The following is a 22,188-nucleotide window of genomic DNA, read 5'->3' on the forward strand; positions in this document are numbered from 1 at the left end:
TATAATTAACAGAACCTTATTGGTCACACAAAACTACTGGAACAACAACTCATCGCTGAGTTTAGAACTATCAAATATATCTTGTACTAAGATTGAGTTGAATAAATTCTTCGAAAATCAGAACTTCACCAACACATTCATTGAACAATCGATTTGTTCAAATAACTAACATGTTGCATAAAAAATATTAACAAAAAGAGTGAAGTCACTGTTGATTAAACTACTAATTCATAAACATGAATTTAGAACAATATTTAGACAATTTTACTCCCTAATGAACTTGCCCAAATAATAAAAATTTGTCATTCATAAACCTACATAGCAAAGAAACTATATAATTAAATAGCTAAGGTCATTTCAATAGAGTAATTCATGGATTCTTCTCTTTTTTAATCACTCGGCGAACCTTGTTGCTAGAGAGTTGACAATTCAAGTCGTCATCTGCTATTACTGTTGGTGCCTTATTGGCAGATCTACTCCTCTTGTCATACTTCTTCAATGGAGATAGTTTTGCGTTGCAATCATCACCATCTTCTAACACGGACGATCCACTTTCTGATATGCTTTTCTTGATGGGAGTTTGTAAAATAGATTTCATCTTACTTTCGGCCACAAAATCCTACAGAAATAAAAAGAATCTATAAAGAGGAGCTGGAGAGCGATACTACCTTTGGTTGCATAATGATTAGTAATACCTTTTTACTAAATAATTAATAATGTTATAATTGTTTTAATTTCATGAAATTACCCCATAAACCTTCTCTTCACCCGAGATTTGTCCCTCAGGTATTTCCAAAGGATCCTGTTAAAAAGTAAAACAAAACAAAATAAACATTCATGTTATGAAGGTTGTAGGATTTATATTTATTCTTTTTCATAAATGTATCAGTAGCTTAATTTGTAAGTGAAGATATTTTACTGTGATAGTGTCTTCAAATGAGCTGTGGGCATATTCCTTTAGAAGATCGTCATCATCAGTAACCTTAACAACTTTGTAGACTTCGTATTGTGACTCAATATTGGTTTGCTTAACAATAACCTTAAACATGAATTTTTTATTAAGAATATCGTCCAATTCACTTGGATAAGAACAATCAGCATCCGCATCAGAAGTCTACACCAAATTTCATAGATCAGAAATATTATAATTGACAACTACACTTAAATTAAGTTTATTATTATACCTACACTAATCCTTTCTTCAATTCTTTCGCGGACTTTCCTATAAGCTGTTGAGCTTCGCGATTCCAAAGCAATAATGAGATAAAGGCAGTTCTATCCATAACACGAACTTGAAGTCGATACCTGCAATTAAATTTTGATTAACCTTATGTATTTCCTTTTTATGTGTTTTAAATCTATATAATAGAATAATTACCTGTGACCAACAGAACAATCTTCTTCGTTGCATTTTTTACAAAAAAAATTTATTTCCAACTTTTTCAACCTTTCTAGTACACTTGTTGCATCCCAAATATGACCATCCTCGTTGAAGTTCCAAATTCACCAACTTTGCAGCAATCCAGTAGTTACACTCCTATTTAACAAAAAAATAGCGTAGTAAATGCAAAACATAAAACAAAAGGTAAGTAAATTTTTAAAACCATATTTAACTCACTTGTATGCACTGAACTAAATCCCCAATAGTTTTAACCAATACAATTCCTTTGGCTAACTCATCTCTAATAGAGTAACTTTGCTGTGAACTTGTCTGAGTAAGCGACTCATAGTTTGATTGGAGCGCTGCATCTAATCTGCATAAGTCAAAAACTTTAAGTTTTAAATAATAATATTATATTTATAGTATATATAAATAAGAATTATACCCTTAGCAAACGTGGATTTAAAATCGATAAATTGCGGAAAAGTAGGATTTATCCATATTTTTGAAGCATACCAACAGCTACGCACTGAGTAATTACCTATGAATAAAATTTAAAAATTACAAATTGAAAACTATAAATTATTTTGAAACTGTTTATCAAATATAAATGTAACTATTGGAAAACCTCGATATTTTTGAGCTTTCATAAGTTGAAGAACAACAATCAAAGGATTAGCAGTAGATGCATTCGAGTGAGGTTGAATTTGATCCACAAGTTCACTCCATAAGGTTGCTGAAATCATGTTCCTCCTATATGTTTCACGGAAAAACCTCAATAAAAAAAATCCTTTTTACTACAAAGTATAGTTTCTATTTGTGAATGACTTACTTATCATCTTCAAGTTCAATATTCATAAAGATACTTTTGTTGTCTCCTTGCTTGTAGGTCTGAACAGTTTCATAGGTCACAACCTGACCAACAACATCTATAAATATAGAAGTTAATCACAAAATTTTAATAAACGTAGTATTAGAATTAAATGAAAAAGAAGAATTAGCGAATAATTTTGCCTCATCGACATCATGTTGATTCGTGAATTTATCAAAAGGACGCAAGTTAAAGATATCCATATGTAGGATCAGTAGTTTCCTCAACTATTGTCCTCTGCGTAAATGTCAGCCTCAAATTGTGTGTTGTAGTCTTTAATTTCAAATTATTTGGCCCGACAACAAAGTAGGTCATGCGATATAAGCCGAGTTCCTGTATCTTATTCTTAAAGAACTTTATAACACACTTCCCAATTGAGGCATGTATACGATCACCCTAGAAAATCATATTAATTGTTAGGATGTATTAGATTGGTAAAAATTGTTAATGCTGGATGTAAGCACGTGATTTTTGCCCTATGAAAGAATTACTCCCAAAAAATTTCAAAATAAAACAGTTTTTTCTTTGTGTGCAAATTTTGTTATTTTTGTGGTATTTTTGTATAATTATTTGTATTTTTATGAGTGCATGTTTATTTGTTTTAATTAATAAAAATATAAAATATATCACATTTTTCATTTAGTATTTAATTAAGTTTGTTTTATAAAAAAATGAAAGTCACAAAAATAAGAATATTTTGCATTGTTAGCATTTAATGTCAAATTATGCAATTTTTGTTTTAATTGGTGTTTAATTGTGTATGATAATTTTTGTTAGGAGTTTAATTAGTATTTTTGGAGTTAATTTAGTTTGTAGCTCAATTTAGAATTTTAGTTTTATCAAAAAAAAATAAAAAAAAAATAAAAAGAAAGAAAAGAGGGCTACAAAACGTTAATATTTGAATTGAGTCTACTATAGCTATTTTGACTATTTTACCTTATTTCATCGCAAAAAAAAAAATTACAAAAAAACTATATATGTAAATTTTAGCTTATGTATTTCTCATAAACTTGAAAAAATACAAAAATAGTACCTTATTTTTTATACTTTATATAATTTCGAAAATTATAAAAAAATGTAGTTTTATTAATGTTTTGCAGTCATTTTAAACTTAAAAATATAGAAATGGTACTTTATATTTTTATCGTTGTATAATTTCGAAAATTACAAAAAAAAAAAAAGTTATTAACGTTTTGTAGCCATTTTAATATTGAAAAATACAAAAAAAAAGTACTTTATATTTTATCTTTATATAAAAACGAAAATGACAAAAAATAGTTTTATTTATGCTTTGTAGCTATTTTAATCTTGAAAAAATACTTAAAAAAAAATAATAATAGTTTTGTTTTAAATGTTAGTCTTATTTTGGTAGTTATTTTGCTTGCATAAGATTAATTGAATAACATCGTGTTTTATTCTCGGGTCCGGGCAAAAGAATAATATTTGGGTTCAAACTACCCGTTTTTAGGCCTAATTTTCGGATCTGACCTATAATGATCCGAGTCCACCACACATGGGGGACACGCGTGGGGAACACGGACGGAACACCACACACGGGGAACCCCACCACGCATGGGGGACACAAGTCTTGGACCCCTACACACGTGGGGTACATGTTCTTTGCAAGCTACAAAATACACGGATGGGGATTTGAAAAGGGGGATTTGGAAAAAATTTTAAAAAAAGCAAAATTTTGGAAAAGAGAAAAGAGAAAGTTGAAAAGTTTGAAAAAGGAGGGGACAAAACGTGAAAAGGGGGAGGAAAAAGACAAAAGGGGGGATGGAAAGAATTTTAAAAGCAAAAAAAAGGGATTGAAAAAGTTTGAAAAGGGGGCGGACAGAACATGAGAAGGGAAGGGATTGAAAGAATTTTTAAAAGCAAAAATTTTGAGAAAAGAAAAAAGGGGACAAAACGTGAAAAAATTGAGAGGAGAAAGAAAAAAAAAGCTACTGTTCATCTTCTTCTTCATTTTGAAGAAGAAGAAAACTGAAGAAAACCCTCACGCCATAGCCCATGGTCTCCTCTTCTTTCATGTCAAAACGACCATAACCAGCCTCCCCGTCGCTTCCTCGCGCACAGCAGTGAACCAAATAGTCCGTTCGACCTCCAATATGTTCAACTCCGAGTTCGATTTGGGTTCGTTCAAGTGTCAGATTTTTCTTTCAAGATTATTTAGTTCATTTGATTTATTTTCTTTTATGGTTTTTGGTTTTAAGTGTTGTTTGTAATCTTGTTTGGTTCATTCTATTTTTCGGATTATTGATTCTTTGTTTAAAGTGTTATTTTTGTAATCTTGTTTTGTTCATTAATTCTCCTTCTTCTTCAAGACCTTTTTATTTGGTCAAGGTTTTTCTTCTGTTTGTTTGAGTTATAAGCTACATTCGATTTGAACAACTTCGTCGAATAGTTAGTTTGTGACTGCTTTGTTTGGACGAATGCAGCATGAATCACTTTGTTGGTCTGTTTTGATGCTTGAATCTTTTGTGTGAATTTGACTTAAGGATTGGTTGTAGCTGTGTAGTGATTTGGTGTAGTTGTAAATCAGAGAGGTTTAAATACATATTGCTAAGAGTGAGGGCAAGGCAATAATAATAGAGGATTTTTCAGGGGTATTTTTGGGTGTTAAAAGATTTAAAATGATTAGTGTTAGTAGCCTGCCAGTTAATATTCAGTGTATAATTAATGAATTATTTAATGAAAAGGGAATTAGTAGTGCAGAATACACCCTGTCTGGTATCTTTAAGGGTGGAAAATCAGAAAATAAGCATGAGATTAATGATAAAAGTGTATAGATGCACATGAGAGGGAATATACAGGCTGAAAGTGAAAAACTTTGAATAAATAATGTTTAGTTCTAGCCTATAAATAAGGGGAGTTGATATAGAGAAGGAGGACTGGAAAAAAAAAAGGATGGAGACTGGAAGTTGAGAGAACAGAAATTTTCAGAACTTAAAAGTGAGAGATAGGCTAATTTTTCAGAACTAAAAATCAGTCTTTGAGAGCTAAAAACTGAAAGTGAGGTTCTTTTCTTTACTGCTGAAATCAGAACTTTGTTACTGCCATCTGTTGGATTGCGTTTAGTACTACTGATTTTCAGTCAAGCTTTCTGGGGTTTTCAGTTTGGTTCTGACCATTGTTACATTGGTTATTGCTGTTTTGTTGCTGTTATTTGTTGTGGGATTCTGTTGCTGTGCTACTGCTGTACATTGTTGCTCCTGACCTCTTTTCTCTATTTATAGTTCGAATTCCAGGTACACATTCGAATCTTGTAGTGATAAAGCTTTGAAGTTGAAATGCAGCAATAAAATCGAACCGCTTCAATAAAGCAGATAGTAGACAATCTGGTCTATTTAGTTTTTTTATGAACTGTTTTATTTTTTATTTTTTTATTTTTTTGTATAATTGGATTGAAAAGAGAAGGAATCGTATAAATGGTCATGCGCTGATATAACATGAACCTTTCAATTTTATTAGATTAATGGGGTAAATCATGATAAGTAGCATATCTCTAGTTAGTTGTTTGTTTCCATGCATATATTCAAGTAGTCCATAAATGAGATAGAGTACTTAGTCAAAACCCAATTAGTATTTCGTTTAGATGGTTAAAACTAATTTCCATTAGTCCTCTTAAGTGATTATACTCTCATCAGTATTGGCATTAATTCATGTTACAAATAATCTCACATAGATAGATTGTGGACTTGATAAAAATGTAAAAATAAGGTGGTTGGGTAGTGTCAACATTATAGCTCCAATAATAATAATAAAAGTAAATAAATAAATAAATAAATAAAGGTCGTAGTCGATAATTTTATGTATTAATAATTAAGTATACTTACACTAATGTAGAGTAGTTTCAATAAAGTATAGTTAAATTGCGAATCCATTAGGGTTAATGAATTAGTCTATAGCTTTGATCATTTAGTTAACCTCACCACAGTTAAAAATGGCTAATTGTAGTAACGTTAGTCAATCTTGTACGTTTTTTATATACATAATTCCATTTTTAGTAATATTAGCTTATGGAATAAGGCGCGAAACAATTTTTTTATTTTTACAAGTTCAAGTATAATTTTCGTTAGCTGTTGTAATCTATTAATTAAATAAGTTACGGTTTTTTTTTAGCATGTAATTAACTAGGATTTTTTTTTATTTAGAGACAAATAAAAATAGAAATGTAGTTACTTTCCTTTTAAAAATAAATAAATAAATAAGTGAGACGAGCTTCGTCAAATAAAAAAATAATAAAAAAAATTTGCAGGACCCTCAGTAAAGGTTTAAGAATTTTTTTTAGTCGGGAAGGGCCGTTTAGCAAATTTCACGGCCCTACCCAAAATAATAATACGCTAGTCGCTTTAGGCGCGTATTTAATAATGTTATCTCCTTAAACTCGGGTGCACATTTATGTGACCCAAATCCAAATCTCAACGAAATCGAAATGTGTCTCTAATCACGGGTACATTGATTGTGACGTGGTCTGAGATGCATTTCCATGACGTTGCAAATTCTTTTTAATAATGAATGAGACGAGCCTCGACAAACAAAAAATGCACAAGCTGCGGGGCCCTCTAAATGTATATATTAAAATACTTAGAATTCGAGGACAGGCCGTTTAGCGAATTTTACGGCCTTCCCCAAAATAACAAGACGCTAGTTGCTTTAGGCGCGCCTTTAATAATTTATTTTCCTTAACTCGGGTGCACATTTATGTGACCCAAATCCAAATCTCAACCGAGTCGAGATATGCCAAACAACTACGGGTGCATTGATGTAACGTGGTTCGAGATATGTTTCCACGACGTTGCAATTCTCGTAAAATAATAACAATAAGTAAGAAAGCGGTAAAAAGATAAAATTTTGCACATAAGTTCATATTTGTATAAAATCAGATAATCAAGCCGAATATAACAGTTGAGCGACCGTGCTAGAACCACGGAACTCGGGAATGCCTAACACCTTCTCCCGGGTTAACAGAATTCCTTATCCGGATTTCTGGTGCGCAGACTGTAATATGGAGTCATTCTTTTCCTCGATTCGGGATTAAAATTGGTGACTTGGGACACCCTAAATCTCCCAAGTGGCGACTCTGAAATAAATAAACAAATCCCGTTTCGATTGTCCTTTAATTGGAAAAACTCACTTGCACCCTCGCGGGGGTGGAAAAAGGAGGTGTGACAGCTCTGGCGACTCCGCTGGGGACTAAAGACCCAGAACCACTGGTTCAGGGTTAGAAATTCGAGCTTGGAATAATTGTTCTATTTGGCTTTATTTATTATCTGATATTCTTATATGTGATTCATGTGCAAAATGATGTGTGTTACCGCTTTGATATTATTTGACTGTATATATAAACTGCGCCGAAACCCTTCTCTTCTTACCTCCGGGGAGAAGCTCGCTGGTCGAGACTCCCTATTCTGTTAGTGTCATACCCAAGTAGAAAGAGGCTCGGATAAGTTACAAAGCCGGACGACCCCGCGGGTCCCCGGTACGTAGCCCCCTCCTCAACTCGAGTTGTCCGCTCGTGTAAGCCAGGTCTAGAACAAAGCCCAGTTTGAAGCTTAGTAAAACATAACTTCATGCCGGATCCCTAGTAGGAAAGCGCTTATTTGCATCACGTTGCATTTGACTTAGGGGGCTCAACACAGGGGTTGGGTCCGTCTAGGAATAGCAACCTGGAACAAAAAAAGACCATCATGTGGCATTTTATCTGTTATCGCATTAATTTGCTTCAAATTTGCATATTGACCGGCAGGTGGTAACGGGAATTTTGAAAAATAAAAAAAAATGAAAAAAGGAATTTCAAAATTTCTCGCTTAAAAGGTAGTGTCCAAATATTTTTGAAAAACCGTGATAAATTTCTTACCCGAACTACGTCGGTTTGATTCCCACCGGATGTGGGATACGTAGGCAACCCTTATCGGGTCCAACTCCCCGATTTTGTTTTACCAATAATTATATATATATATATATATATATATACCCATGTATGTATATACACATATTATTTCTTTCAAAAAAATGTTTGGAGTCAAAATAAAAAAATAAAGAATTTTTCCTTGTCTAAAATCACCTTAATAAATGTGCAGAATGAGCACAAGTAGGAGTTCATCTGAGGCCATTATAAACAAAGTTCCTCTGGGCTTACGCATGTGGTGGAATGACTTGGGAGAATCAGGGCAAGATACGGTCAAAATATACTTGGGAAATTTGGTTGGATTGCTGGACATCGATCCACGAGGGGACGTTATCAGGGCTCTAATTTCATTTTGGGACTCGGCTCACAACGTATTTCACTTCTCAGATTTCGAACTCACCCCGACACTGGAGGAGTTGGCAGGGTACATTGGATGTCCTAACATCCCTATGAAAGAGCAGTATCTCATTGCACCAAGGACCGTAACCATACACAAATTCCTGGACATCGTAAAGATCCACAGAACGGTACATAACCCAGAGTTATCAAAAGGGTTTTGTAGTTTTGCATTTCTGTACGACAGGTACGGTCATCTGGGAGGGTTCAACAATCCTGAGAATAAGATTTGCAGTGGGGAAAGCCGTTTGAAATGGGAATGGCATAGATGTATTACTTTCATGATAGCCTTTCTAGGTTTTCTGGTGTTCCCTAGAAAGGATGGGAAAATTAACATACAAATCGCTGGGGTCGTTAGCACTTTGCTCAAGCAAGAAAACAGCACTCTAGCACCAATGATAATAGCAGATATTTTCCGCGCACTCACTATTTGCAAAACCGGAGGGGTTTTCTTCGAAGGATGTAACATACTACTGCAAATGTGGATGATAGAGCATCTATGTCATCGCCCTCAATTGCTGAAATATGGGTCATCACAAAAGACTTGTATAGAAGAGTTTCCCACCAGGATCGACGGTTTCAGATTGCCGGAAGGGGTCGCCGAATGGGTCACGCTACTGCGCTCTATTTCAGCAAACCAGATAGAGTGGGCATTCGAATGGCTACCCATAGAGGAAGTCATACACATGTCAGCTACCAAATCTTATTTACTGTTGATGGGTCTCCAAAGTATCCAGCCCTACGCACCATGCAGAGTATTGAGACAGTTGGGACGATACCAAATAATCCCAAAAGAAGAGGATCTCAGTAGTCAGGTGATCGAAATCGGGCCTGGTGGGCAGTTCCCTGAGGCGGTCGTTCGGCGAATCTGGAATGAATGTCAAACCCTGAAGGTAGATACTTGTGTACGAGACAGGGCCAAGGGCGAAGTGTCGCCAAAATACCTCACGTGGTACCGAAGAGAGCTTGAGCACCAGAGACCAACTAAGAGAGCTCACATCCAAGACTTTGAGGAATCATCACATGCACAATAGGGCTGGTTAAAAAGAGAGGAAGGCTACCGGGCTGAAATCGGGAAGCTAAAACAACAAGTTGAAAGGCTTGTATTTGAGAACAACGTGCAAATCGCCTCCGAGCGGGTTGAGAAGAACAAGTTAGCCCAAGAAAACCAGATGCTAAAGGCCCGCATTCACCAAGCCAGTAAGAGTAACATCGACCGACAGAAGCGTTGCTCCGACGAAAGATTGATAGCAAGTTTGAGAAATCAGGTCATCCAAAGCCAAGAAAAATTAGAACAATCAGAAGCTTGCGTAGCAAGGATGAAGGTCAGATGGGCAAAATGCACAATGGCCCGGAGGCAGCGTCTGCAACAGGTCATAAGGGACTATGAAATGAGCATCGGGATATTAAGGAAAACGAACTCCACTCTTCATGATCGGATCATCAAACAAGCACGAGATGCCCAGGCCGACAGAAGACACTGTTACGATGCAATGACCTGCATGGAAAGACAAATGGAGTTGTTCCAGGATCGACTTACCGACAATGCTCAGGCACTGGGATTGAAGAACCGACGAATCAGACAATTGTTCGTTGAAAGGGACAACATTCGAGGAAGGATCGACGAAATTGGGCATTACATCTACATGAAATGCCTAGCATGTGAGCAAATACCTCGGAAGACCCTCCTTATTTCCATCATGGGCTGCGTCCACCGGATTATGAACGAGTTGAAAAGCTTGCAGAGAGACCTCACACCAAGGGCCGCGGAAAGGCCGAATGATGCCTCGCGGGCCCCTAAGTTGGAAAATTAATCTTTGGTCGAGTCCTGTTTATTTGACTTTGTTGCTTTCCCATATGTTGTTTTCTTTTCTTTTAGTCAAATCGGGTTAAGAACTGTGGAGTCTGTACCATTGCTGTTCCTTGTTTGAAGTAATTTGTAATAGCAAAATTTTGAGAATGAATTTAATGATTCCAAAAGAATTTTGTGTTTCTTTACTTTATGGCAGAACTACGCCTGGTCTGATTCGCGCGGGGACGTGATACGTAGGCAATCCCCATAAGATTCGACCGCCTTTAATAAAGAAAGAAAAAGAAAAATAATAAATACAAGAATAAAATAAAATACAGGGTTTCCCAAAGTGCTTTAAAAGGACAAATGAGCAAACCGGGATGACGCATGTTGTTTGAAGCAAAGCATGTTAGAAATGGTTAACTGCCTAGGAGCATTGCATCCTCGATGTGTTGTTATCAAATCTGTTAAGCTCTAACGCTAACAAAGTTTGTTGTTGTCTGCATTCCAGACAGTTAATTGTTAAAGAATTCTGGCAACACTCCCTTACCAAACCAGATCCAAAGGACCAGTAGCAACAAGCATGACTACTTCAGAGAATAGTACCGAGGGAGAAAGGCCGATGAGCCAGTTGTTAAAAGAAGCGATGGAAAAGATTGAAAGGATGGGACTAGAGATGAATGCAATGCAGCTAGCTTTAGCCAAGGCACAAAAGAACCCTGAGCCACTGGGGAACATGCCGGAATACCATTACTCCGGCCCTTCAACAAGCCTCACAAATCCCCGTTATCATCAAGAAAGAAGCCCCCACGATTCCCAAGCTCCACCACCGCATCAACCTCTCCCAACACCAAATGTTCCCACTTTTGCGGGACCCACATCAGCCACCCTGCAGAGAACGGCCAGCGAGCCATTGTTTCAGGCTCCCGATACGCAATACTATCCCCCTGAGCCTACATTCCATGCCCTCGAACCACATGCCTACAATCCACATTTGGAGGTACCGGCAGAAATTGAAAAACCGGTTAAAGCCCTAGAACAAGATGAGGTATTGAGGAAATTCAAAAGCCTGGAGCAGTCCTTCAGGAACCTGTACGGATTGGGCAACCAGGTCAGCGTGGCCTACAAAGATCTATGCCCTTTCCCGGATGTCCAACTCTCGGCTGGGTTCAAGATGCCTAAGTTTGATTTATATGAAGGGCACGGTGATCCCATGGCGCATTTGTAGGGATTCTATAGCAAAATGAGAGGGGCAGGTGACAAAGATGAGCTGCTGATAGCTTATTTCGGCCAAAGTCTGAGCGGATCGGCACTAGAATGGTATACCAGGCAGGATTCCAGCAGATGGTACACTTGGGATGATCTGGCGCAGGCTTTCGCAGGTCATTTCCAATACAATCTCGAGATAGTCCCTGACCGTCTCACATTATTGAGGACCGGGAAGAAGCCCGGGGAAAGTTTTCGCGAGTACGAGTTCCGCTGGAGAGAACAAGCAGCTAGAGTGGATCCTCCCATGAGAGAGGGAGAAATGGTGGACTACTTCTTGCAAACACTGGATCCAACCTACTTTGGTCACTTGGTGACGACGGTTGGAAAATCCTTCAACGAGGTAGTAAAGATAGGGGTCATGATAGAGGAGGGTCTGAGGTCTGACAAAATCCTGAATTACTCGGCACTCAAGGCCACAACCCAGGCTATTCAGAGCGGCACGGGAGGTGCGCTGGGAAGAAGGAAGAAAGAAGAAATTGCCACGATTGAGGCAAGCAGTTGGCCCAGGTCTGGCAAACCCCACTACAACCAACCTAGGCCCCACGGGCCAAACTACCCATACAGCCCAACACAGCACTATTACCCACCTCGAGAACCATATTTCTCCATACACCAAGCCCAGACATACACTCAACCTCTGGTTCGCCCGCAATGGCGCGCGCCGGCTCCCCAGAACACATATGCACCACCACAAAACACCTATCCTCCACCGAGGGCATATAGAAACCCTCCAGGGGCAGGCTTTCGGGGAAATCCGGATGCTAGGAATGACAGGCTGCGGAAACACAGAACTTTCACCGAGTTGGGAGAAACCTACACCGCTTTGTTCCACAAATTGAGGCAATTGGGTTTGGTTAGTCCTGTCCAGACTCGAGAACCAAATCCCCCACCCCAGAATTTGGACCGATCAGTAAGCTGTGAGTACTGCTCAGGGATGCTGGGGCATGATACCGAAAAGTGTTGGAAGTTGAGGCATGCCATACAGGATCTTATTGATACCAATAAGATCGAGGTCCAGACACCGGAGGCTCCTAACATCAACCAGAACCCACTGCCAGCGCACCACAAGACTCACATGATTGAGTTGGTGTATGAGGGAGGAGTGTTGAGAAAACCCTCACAAACAGTGATGATGATCCAGGCCGCTCTGAAAGAAGGACCGACCAGTGGAGGAACGGGGGTACAGTCCCAGGGAGAAGGCATCAAGCCGGTAGTGATATTGGGAAAGAGCCCGTCCGCCATAACAAGCAAACCCGAGCCAAACAAGTTGGTAATATCAGGGGCTCCGCCCACACCTGCGGTTGTGTTGAAAGGGGTATACAGGGAACTGGTCACCATAAAGCCTGTAGTTCAGCTGCCGATGATTGATAGCAAGGCTGTGCCTTGGAAATACGAGAAGGCAGTGGTGATGTACAAAGGAAAACAAGTGGAGGAAGTTAGTTGTGAAGCGCAAGGGCTGACTCGATCAGGTCGGTGTTTTGCTCCGGTGGAGCTGAGAAGAACCAACCCCGCTACAACCAAGAAACCTGTGTCCGAAGAAGAGGCTGAGGAGTTCTTGAGGAAGATGAAAATACAGGACTACTCCGTGGTCGAACAGCTGAGGAAAACACCGGCCCAGATCTCGCTGCTGTCATTACTAATCCATTCTGAGGAGCATCGTCGGGCCCTGATGAAAATATTAAACGAAGCTCATGTACCCAACGAGATTTCTGTAAACCACCTGGAAACCATTGCCAACAAGATTTTTGATGTGAACAGGGTAACATTCTCAGATGATGATCTGCCAGTGGAAGGTACGGAGCACAATAAAGCTCTCTACCTAACTGTCAAATGCGAAAACTCGGTAGTTGCTCGGGTATTGGTGGATAATGGTTCGAGTGCCAATATTTGTCCATTATCCACTCTGAACCAGTTAAAGATCGACCACGGAAGAATCCATAAGAATAGCATCTGTGTCCGGGGATTTGACGGAAATGGAACAACCACTGTGGGGGATGTTGTGCTTGAATTGACCATCGGTCCGGTCCAGTTTACCATGGAATTCCAGGTATTAGAAGCCACAGTATCTTATAACATGCTGCTAGGACGACCATGGATCCACGCAGCCAAAGCAGTGCCTTCCACCCTACATCAGATGGTCAAGTTCGAGTGGGATAGACAAGAGGTCGTACTACACGGCGAGGACACGTCATGCACCATGGGTGGCGCCATTGTGCCATTCATAGAGACCGATGATGACAAAGGTCCTTGGGTCTACCAGATTTTCGATACAATGTCGGCAAACAAGATTTCTGAGGGTGAGATCCTTCATTACCCTAGGGTAGCTTCTGCAACAATCATGATGGTCTCGGAAATGCTGGGCAACGGGTTCGTGCCGGGAAAAGGCCTGGGAGTTGAGCTTCAGGGGATTGTCCAACCTGTCTCCCTGCCCAAAAACTTGGAAAACTTCGGTTTGGGGTTCAAACCAACCGCGGCAGATAGGAAGCAAACGCGAAAAATGAAGAAGAGAGTTTGGTTTCTGCCCAAGCCGGTGCCACGTCTCTCAAGGTCTTTTGTCAGAGCAAGCGCCAAGGGGCCGCCAGTCCCAAATATTCTAGGACCATTGATTGGTATGGATAGGGACCTGAATCAGAGTTTCGAGAGGCTATTCGTTGATGTCAGTATGGTAGAAGCTGGAGAGAGTTCCAGCAGGGCGGAGATACAATTTGTGGGGCCTGAGGCCAAGACCAACAATTGGACGGTTACTCCTCTTCCTGTCCAAGGGGAGTCTTGGTAGTAGGCTTTGATTTATGTTTTTTGTTTGTTTTATTTTGTTCAGATTATTCCAGGGTGTAATCCAAATTTTACTTTTGTTTTGTAAAAGTGTGAACCCTTTTATCCCGCAAGTTTAATAAAGTTCTCTTATTTTGTCTCATTTTAATTTTGTCTTGTTCTTTTTCTTTCTGAACAGTTCTCTTTTTACTGGTTCTAATGACATGGCATGCATAGAGGATCTTCGACCTAGTCTAATAAATCAATCTGCATCCGACTTAATGATACAAGAGGTCGTTTGTGACGATGAATCTGAATATGACGAGATAAAGCCTTCGAAGAGATAAACCGAGAATTGTGCCAATTTGAAGAAAAACCCAAACCTAACCTAAATGATACTGAGGCTGTGAATCTAGGAGACGCTGATAATGTCCGAGAAACCAAGATCAGCATCCATATTGAGCCGAATGTCAGGGAAGAATTGATCAAAACCCTCGTGGAATTCAAAGATGTTTTTGCATGGTCATATGATGATATGCCGGGATTAAGCACCAATTTAGTGGTTCACAAATTGCCCACTGACCCGGCATACCCTCCGGTCAAGCAAAAGCTAAGGAAATTTAAAACAGAAATGAGTGTAAAGATCAAAGAAGAGGTGATTAAGCAGTTGCAGGCGAAGGTCATTCGGGTCACTCGATATCCCGAGTGGTTGGCCAATGTGGTACCAGTTCCAAAGAAGGATGGGAAAATTAGGGTATGCGTCGACTACCACAACCTCAACAAAGCAAGTCCCAAGGATAATTTTCCATTGCCCAACATCCATATCTTGATCGATAATTGCGCTGGGCGCGAGATCGGATCCTTTGTGGATTGCTATGCGGGTTATCATCAGATCCTAATGGACGAGGAAGATGCGGAAAAGGCAGCATTTATCATGCCTTGGGGAACTTACTGCTATCGGGTAATGCCGTTTGGACTGAAGAATGCCGGGGCAACGTACATGCGAGCGATGACTGTTGTGTTTCACGACATGATACACAAAGAAATTGAGGTGTACGTAGATGATGTGATCATAAAGTCTTGGCGTCAGGAAGACCATGTAGTAGACCTAAGGAGATTCTTCCAAAGACTCCGAAGGTATGATATCAAGCTTAACCCGGCCAAATGCGCTTTCGGGGTTCCATCAGGAAAGTTGTTAGGATTCATCGTCAGTCGATGGGGTATTGAGCTGGACCCATCTAAGATCGAATCCATCCGAGATTTGCCACTGCCAAAGAACAAAACAGAGGTAATGAGTCTGTTGGGTAGACTCAATTACATCAGCAGGTTCATCGCTCAACTCACAGCAACTTGTGAGCCCATATTTCGGCTGTTGAAAAAGGATGTTGCGGTAAGTTGGACGGCAGAGTGTCAAGAGGCTTTCGACCAAATCAAAGGGTATCTGTCTAATCCACCCGTGTTGGTCCCGCCTAATCCAGGGAAGCCCTTAATTCTTTATCTGACGGTCCTGGAAAATTCATTTGGTTGTGTACTGGGGCAACACGATGACACAGGAAGGAAGGAGCAAGCCATTTACTATCTTAGTAAGAAATTCACAGTATATGAGGTCAAGTACACTCAATTCGAGAAAACATGCTGCGCCCTAACTTGGGTAGCTCAGAAGTTGAAACACTACCTGTCCTCGTATACTACTTATCTCATATCCCGTTTGGACCCATTGAAGTATATCTTTCAGAAACCTATGCCCACAGGGAGGTTGGCAAAATGGCAAATTCTACTCACAGAGTTTGATATCGTCTATGTGATGAGGACAGCCATGAAAGCCCAAGCGTTGGCCGACCATTTGGCAGAGAATCCCGTTGATGAAAAATACGAGCCTTTAAGAACGTATTTTCCCGATGAAGAAGTAATGCATACAAATGAGCTGGAGTTACCCGAGGAACCGGGTTGGAAGCTTTTCTTCGATGGAGCTGCAAACGCGAAAGGGGTTGGAATAGGAGCAGTACTCATTTCTGAAACAGGACGCCATTATCCTGTTACGGCTCAACTACGCTTCTATTGCACCAATAATATGGCCGAGTATGAAGCTTGCATTTTGGGTCTGCGATTGGCTGCGGACATGGATGTCCAAGACGTTTTGGTCTTGGGAGACTCGGACCTCTTGGTACATCAGATTCAGGGCGAATGGGAAACACGGGACTTGAAACTCATACCTTATCGACAATGCTTGCACGATCTGAGCAAGCAATTTCGATCGGTAAAATTCAAACATATCCCGAGAGTTCATAACGAGGTTGCGGATGCATTGGCCACCTTAGCATCAATGTTGCACCACCCTGACAAAATGTATGTTGACCCTCTGCACATCCAGGTTCGTGATCAGCACGCTTATTGCAACGCGGTGGAAGAGGAAGCAGATGGCGAGCCCTGGTTTCATGATATCAAGGAGTACCTCAGAATGGGGATATATCCGGAACAGACCACTGGAGACCAAAAAAGAGCCCTTCGGCGTTTGTCGAATGGTTTCTTCCTCAGCGAAGGAGTTTTGTACAGAAGAACTCCGGATTTGGGATTGTTAAGATCCATAGACGCCGGTCAAGCCACGACGGTCATGGCAGAGGTACATGCTGGAGTTTGCGGACCACATATGAGCGGATATGTATTGGCAAGGAAGATCCTTCGAGCAGGGTATTATTGGCTTACCATGGAGTAGGACTGTATCTCTTTCGTGAGAAAATGCCATCAGTGTCAGATACATGGAGATCTGATTCATTCTCCGCCAACAGAGTTACATACGATGTCAGCACCCTGGCCGTTTGTTGCATGGGGCATGGATGTCATTGGACCTATCGAGCCGGCAACATCCAACGATCATAGGTTCATTCTAGTAACCATTGACTACTTCACCAAATAGGTTGAGGCTAAAACCTTCAAGTCGGTAACTAAAAAGGCAGTGGTGGATTTTGTGCACTCCCATATCATCTGCAGATTTGGGATCCCAAAAGTAATCATCACGGACAACGGTGCAAATCTTAACAGCAGCCTGATGAGAGAGGTATGCCAACAATTCAAGATTACACACCGCAATTCCACCCCATATCTTCCCAAGTCGAATGGAGCGGTCGAAGCAGCCAATAAGAACATCAAAAAGATACTGCGGAAGATGGTGGAAGGGTCCAGACAATGGCATGAGAGATTACCCTTTGCTTTGTTGGGTTATCGCACTACCATCCGGACCTCCATAGGTGCAACTCCTTATTTGTTGGTGTACAGAACCGAGGCCGTAATACCGGCGGAGGTCGAAATTCCATCCCTCCAGATTGTCGTTGAAGCCGAAATTGATGATGATGAATGGGTCAAAGCTCGACTAGAACAGTTGAGCTTGATAGACGAGAAAAGATTGGCAGCAGTGTGCCATGGTCAGCTGTATCAGAAGAGAATGGCAAGAGCATACAATAAGAAAGTACGCCCCAGGAAGTTTGAAGTAGGGCAGCAAGTATTGAAGCGGATCCTCCCGCATCAAGTCGAAGCAAAAGTCAAGTTCGCCCCAAACTGGCAAGGGCCTTATATCGTGACCAGAGTGTTGTCCAACGGTGCCTTGTGTCTGACGGATATCGAGGGAAGATATGTCGACATGGCTATCAATTCGGATGCAGTCAAAAGATATTATGCGTAATTTCTTTGATTATGGTAGTTATTGGTTCGTTTGTTTGTATTTGGTATTTATTGGATAATGAAATGACGGAGGTAATTCTTTCTTCTATCCAAACACTTTTTACCCTTGTTTCCCCCTTTTGAGCCTTAAGTTATTCTTTCATATCCCTCTTTTGGAGTCACTAATGGAAAAAATATGAAAAGAAAAAAAAAAAAAAAAATTGTAAAAGAAAATGAAAAAAAAAGTAGATAAAAATCACAAGAAAAAACAAAACCGTTGGGAACTACGTTTGACCTGATTCCTCAAAAAGGATACGTAGGCACCTCACGGCTCGGTCATAGTGTGCATAGTGTGCATAGTGTACATAGTGTACATAGTGTGCATAATAGGCACAGTGTGCGTAACGCACGTAGCTCAACATAGTGTAAAAAAATAATAAAATCCCCCAAGCAAGAAAACTGGGGCAGAGGTTATGTTTTAAAGTTCCAACAAAGGTTTGATTCCAAAAGTTGTAGCGGATCACCCATCAAAGTTATTTCATTTTTTGAAAGCCTTTCTTTTAGCCCCACACCAAAACCAACATCGACGTCCAAAAGACCTCCCGATCAATATCCAAGAGGTGCCAAGTCAGGCAAATAAAGCCGAAAATAATACACTGATCCCCGGCAAAGAAGAGGATCATAAAATTGGAAATGAATTGATAGTCCAAAGGAATCTCCAGAAGAGAGGGTCATATCGACAGCACTCCAATGCTCCGCTGAAGAAATAAAATGAGAGAGTCTTGACGGTGTAAACCTTCGCAGGCACCACAAGGCGACGAAAGATGAGAGATATAAAACGAGAGAGTCTTATCGGTGAAAACCTTCACAGGCACCATAAGGCGCCGGGAGCTGAGAGAAAAGAGAGAGTCTCATTAGTGAAAACCCCTCGAAGGGCACTATGAGGCGACAAGACAGATCAACAAAAAGGGTCCGCGTTCACAAAGAAATGGACACCCATTCATCCCCAGCAAGTAAGGTCATCAGGCAAGTTGATTGATACAAATAGACTGGGTCGGGAATCTATGTTGCACGTCATGATCATAAGGACCAGTCAGGTCATCCAGATAAGTTTCTTTCTCTTTTCCTTTTTCCGCCAAGTATTGGTTCAGGAAGATTTTTCTCCTTTTCTATCTTTTTCTTTCCTTTCTAAAAATTCGTTTTGAAAAGGATTTTTCAAAGTTTACTACCAGAGGCCGAAGGGTTACAAAAGCAAAATGCAAAAGGGATAGGCCAAAAGCCGAGAATAAGACAAAAGGCGTCGGTTGCAAAGTCAAAAGACGAATTGCGTAGAAAGTTAAGGGTGACGTAAAGAGAGTGGAAAATGACGGGTGAAGGACCTGTGGACCAAGTTCCGAGAAGGTTCCCTGTAGAATGTCGATGAATCACGGACCCAAGTCCGGAGTGGTCAGACTCCACGGGAAAGGGAAATTAATCCGATGCAAGATAACCCTAACAGTCCTAAAGGTTATCCCCGGGCAATGAAGTTCTATGCCTTGCGGTTTCGGGAGGGAAGCAGACTCCCACAATTTGTTCTGTAAAGAGAAAGCAGGAAAAGAAAAGAAAAAAAAACCATCCCCAGCAAGCGACTTTATCCGCCAACCAGTTGGGAGCACAGAGCAAGGAAAAGAAAGGAAAAAATCATCCCCCAGCGGGAGGGACACCGCTGCCTACCCTGATTAAAACTAACTAAATCCTTTTGTCTGCTGCAGGAAAATAAAGGTTGATGATGGCAGCAAGACGCGATGCCAGGGAAATCACCAAAACCAGGGCAGAAAATTTTCTGCCGTTGTCAAAAGAATTTCTCGGAGGAACGAGGAAACAAATTGGAATACATTTCTGTTCTAGGTCGCCCACCAGTATAATGAGGGAATACATTTTCTGTTCTAGGTCGCCCACCAGTATAATGCGGGAATACATTTCTGTTCTAGGTCACCCACCAGTATAATGCGGGAATACATTTATGTTCTAGGTTGCCCACCAGTATAATGCGGGAATACATTTATGTTCTAGGTCGCCCACCAGTATAATGCGGGAATACATTTCAAATTCTAGGTCACCCACCAGTATAATGCGGGAATACATTTATGTTCTAGGTCGCCCACCAGTATAATGCGGAAATACATTATGTTCTAGGTCGCCCACCAGTATAATGCGGGAATACATTTATGTTCTAGGTCACCCACCAGTATAATGAGGGAATACATGTATGTTCTAGGTTGCCCACCAGTATAATGCGGGAATACATTTATGTTCTAGGTCGCCCACCAGTATAATGCGGGAATACATTTCAAATTCTAGGTCACCCACCAGTATAATGCGGGAATACATTTATGTTCTAGGTCGCCCACCAGTATAATACGGGAATACATTATGTTCTAGGTCGCCCACCAGTATAATGCGGGAATACATTTCTGTTCTAGGTCGCCCACCAGTATAATGCGGGAATACATTTCTGTTCTAGGTCGCCCACCAGTATAATGCGGGAATACATTTCTGTTCTAGGTCGCCCACCAGTATAATGCGGGAATACATTTCTGTCTTTTCATTTCAAGTTCTAGGTCGCCCACCAGTATAATGCGGGAATACATTTTCTATTCTAGGTCGCCCACCAGTATAATGCGGGAATACATTTCTGTTCTAGGTCGCCCACCAGTATAATGCGGGAATACATTTCTGTTCTAGGTCGTCCACCAGTATAATGCGGGAATACATTTCTGTCTTTTCATTTCTGTTCTAGGTCGCCCACCAGTATAATGCGGGAATACATTTCTGTCTTTTCATTTCTGTTCTATGTTGCCCACCAGTATAATGCGGGCATACATTTCATATTTTTGCATTCAGGCGCCCACCTGTATAACGAGAGAAATACTTTTGAGTCTTGTACTGCAGATCTTGAAATCAGCAACCCACCAGAAGGTAGAAGGTTACAACAGGAATCCCCAGCAGGAAACAATAAAAATCCCCAGCACCGGAAAGCAGAAGGTTGCAACAAGAGGTCCCAGCACAAGTTCAAGCGCATGAGTCAAATGGAAGAAAAGACGCGTCTTGAAAGAAGCGGCCTGTGAACATTAAATTATGCCCAGCATAACAGATCTGATGAAGAGAGTTGTATCCCCAGAGGAACCGCCAAAAAGCTTAATGAAGGAAGCCATATCCCCAGCGGACCGAGCAAAATGATGAAAACTGGTAATCAGAAAAGCAAAGGGCCAGAAATTCATGAAAAAAAAGGCACCGGAGGAAACACAAGCCGACAAGAAAGCAAGGCAACAAGAACAAATTGCAGTCTAGCCTAGTTTCTTGTTTTCTTTTAAGCACGATGTAACAAGGAGATCGGTAAGCAGTGGTAATAGCATGCAACAGCAAGTAACATTGCAGTCCCACGGTAGTCCCAGCTACCAAAACTTCCCGAACTACATTAATCTGATTCCCCTATAGCCAGGGATATGTAGGAAACCTTTGAAGCAAAGGTTCGGTTAAATCTTTTTTTTTTAAAAAAAATGCTTCACACGGAGTACTCGGATGGGCAAAAATCACTCACTTTATCTTTGCACGAAAACCCTTCGTGTCTTCGAGCAAAGAGGGGCAGCTGTAAGCACGTGATTTTTGCCCTATGAAAGAATTACTCCCAAAAAATTTCAAAATAAAACAGTTTTTTCTTTGTGTGCAATTTTTGTTATTTTTGTGGTATTTTTGTATAATTATTTGTATTTTTATGAGTGCATGTTTATTTGTTTTAATTAATAAAAATATAAAATATATCACATTTTTCATTTAGTATTTAATTAAGTTTGTTTTATAAAAAAAATGAAAGTCACAAAAATAGGAATATTTTGCATTGTTAGCATTTAATGTCAAATTATGCAATTTTTGTTTTAATTGGTGTTTAATTGTGTATGATAATTTTTATTAGGAGTTTAATTAGTATTTTTGGAGTTAATTTAGTTTGTAGCTCAATTTAGAATTTTAGTTTTATCAAAAAAAAAAAAGAGGGCTACAAAACGTTAATATTTGAATTGAGTCTAATATAGCTATTTTGACTATTTTACCTTATTTCATCGCAAAAAAAGAGGGCTACAAAACGTTAATATTTGAATTGAGTCTAATATAGCTATTTTGTT

The 22,188-nt window shown here is 40.1% G+C and overlaps 1 protein-coding gene across 1 annotated transcript; it reads right to left on the bottom strand.

Annotated features, from left to right (window-relative positions):
* Positions 1 to 370: 370 nt before the first annotated feature.
* LOC138870484 (uncharacterized) lies at positions 371 to 10,199 on the bottom strand. Its single transcript, XM_070148293.1, has 9 exons — positions 10,103 to 10,199; positions 2,214 to 2,310; positions 2,010 to 2,134; positions 1,838 to 1,922; positions 1,619 to 1,754; positions 1,448 to 1,537; positions 920 to 1,114; positions 749 to 802; positions 371 to 619 (listed from the first exon to the last, which is right to left on the bottom strand). Exons 1-9 carry the CDS (start codon positions 10,197 to 10,199, stop codon positions 371 to 373), a joined length of 1,128 nt encoding a protein of 375 aa, XP_070004394.1.
* Positions 10,200 to 22,188: the final 11,989 nt, after the last annotated feature.

This window comes from Nicotiana sylvestris, chromosome 6 (assembly GCF_000393655.2).
Source record: "Nicotiana sylvestris chromosome 6, ASM39365v2, whole genome shotgun sequence".
Taxonomy (NCBI): Eukaryota; Viridiplantae; Streptophyta; class Magnoliopsida; order Solanales; family Solanaceae; genus Nicotiana; species Nicotiana sylvestris.

What these genes read in the sequence shown, in the direction of transcription:
- LOC138870484 (XM_070148293.1), bottom strand. Translation starts at nt 10,199, where the DNA reads ATGCCCAATTTCGTCGATCCTTCCTCGAATGTTGTCCCTTTCAACGAA. An exon ending in TTTATCGATTTTAAATCCAC is followed by an intron (nt 1,755 to 1,837) that starts GTTTGCTAAGGG and finishes TGACTTATGCAG; the next exon opens with ATTAGATGCAGCGCTCCAAT. An exon ending in ATTTAGTTCAGTGCATACAA is followed by an intron (nt 1,538 to 1,618) that starts GTGAGTTAAATA and finishes TTTGTTAAATAG; the next exon opens with GAGTGTAACTACTGGATTGC.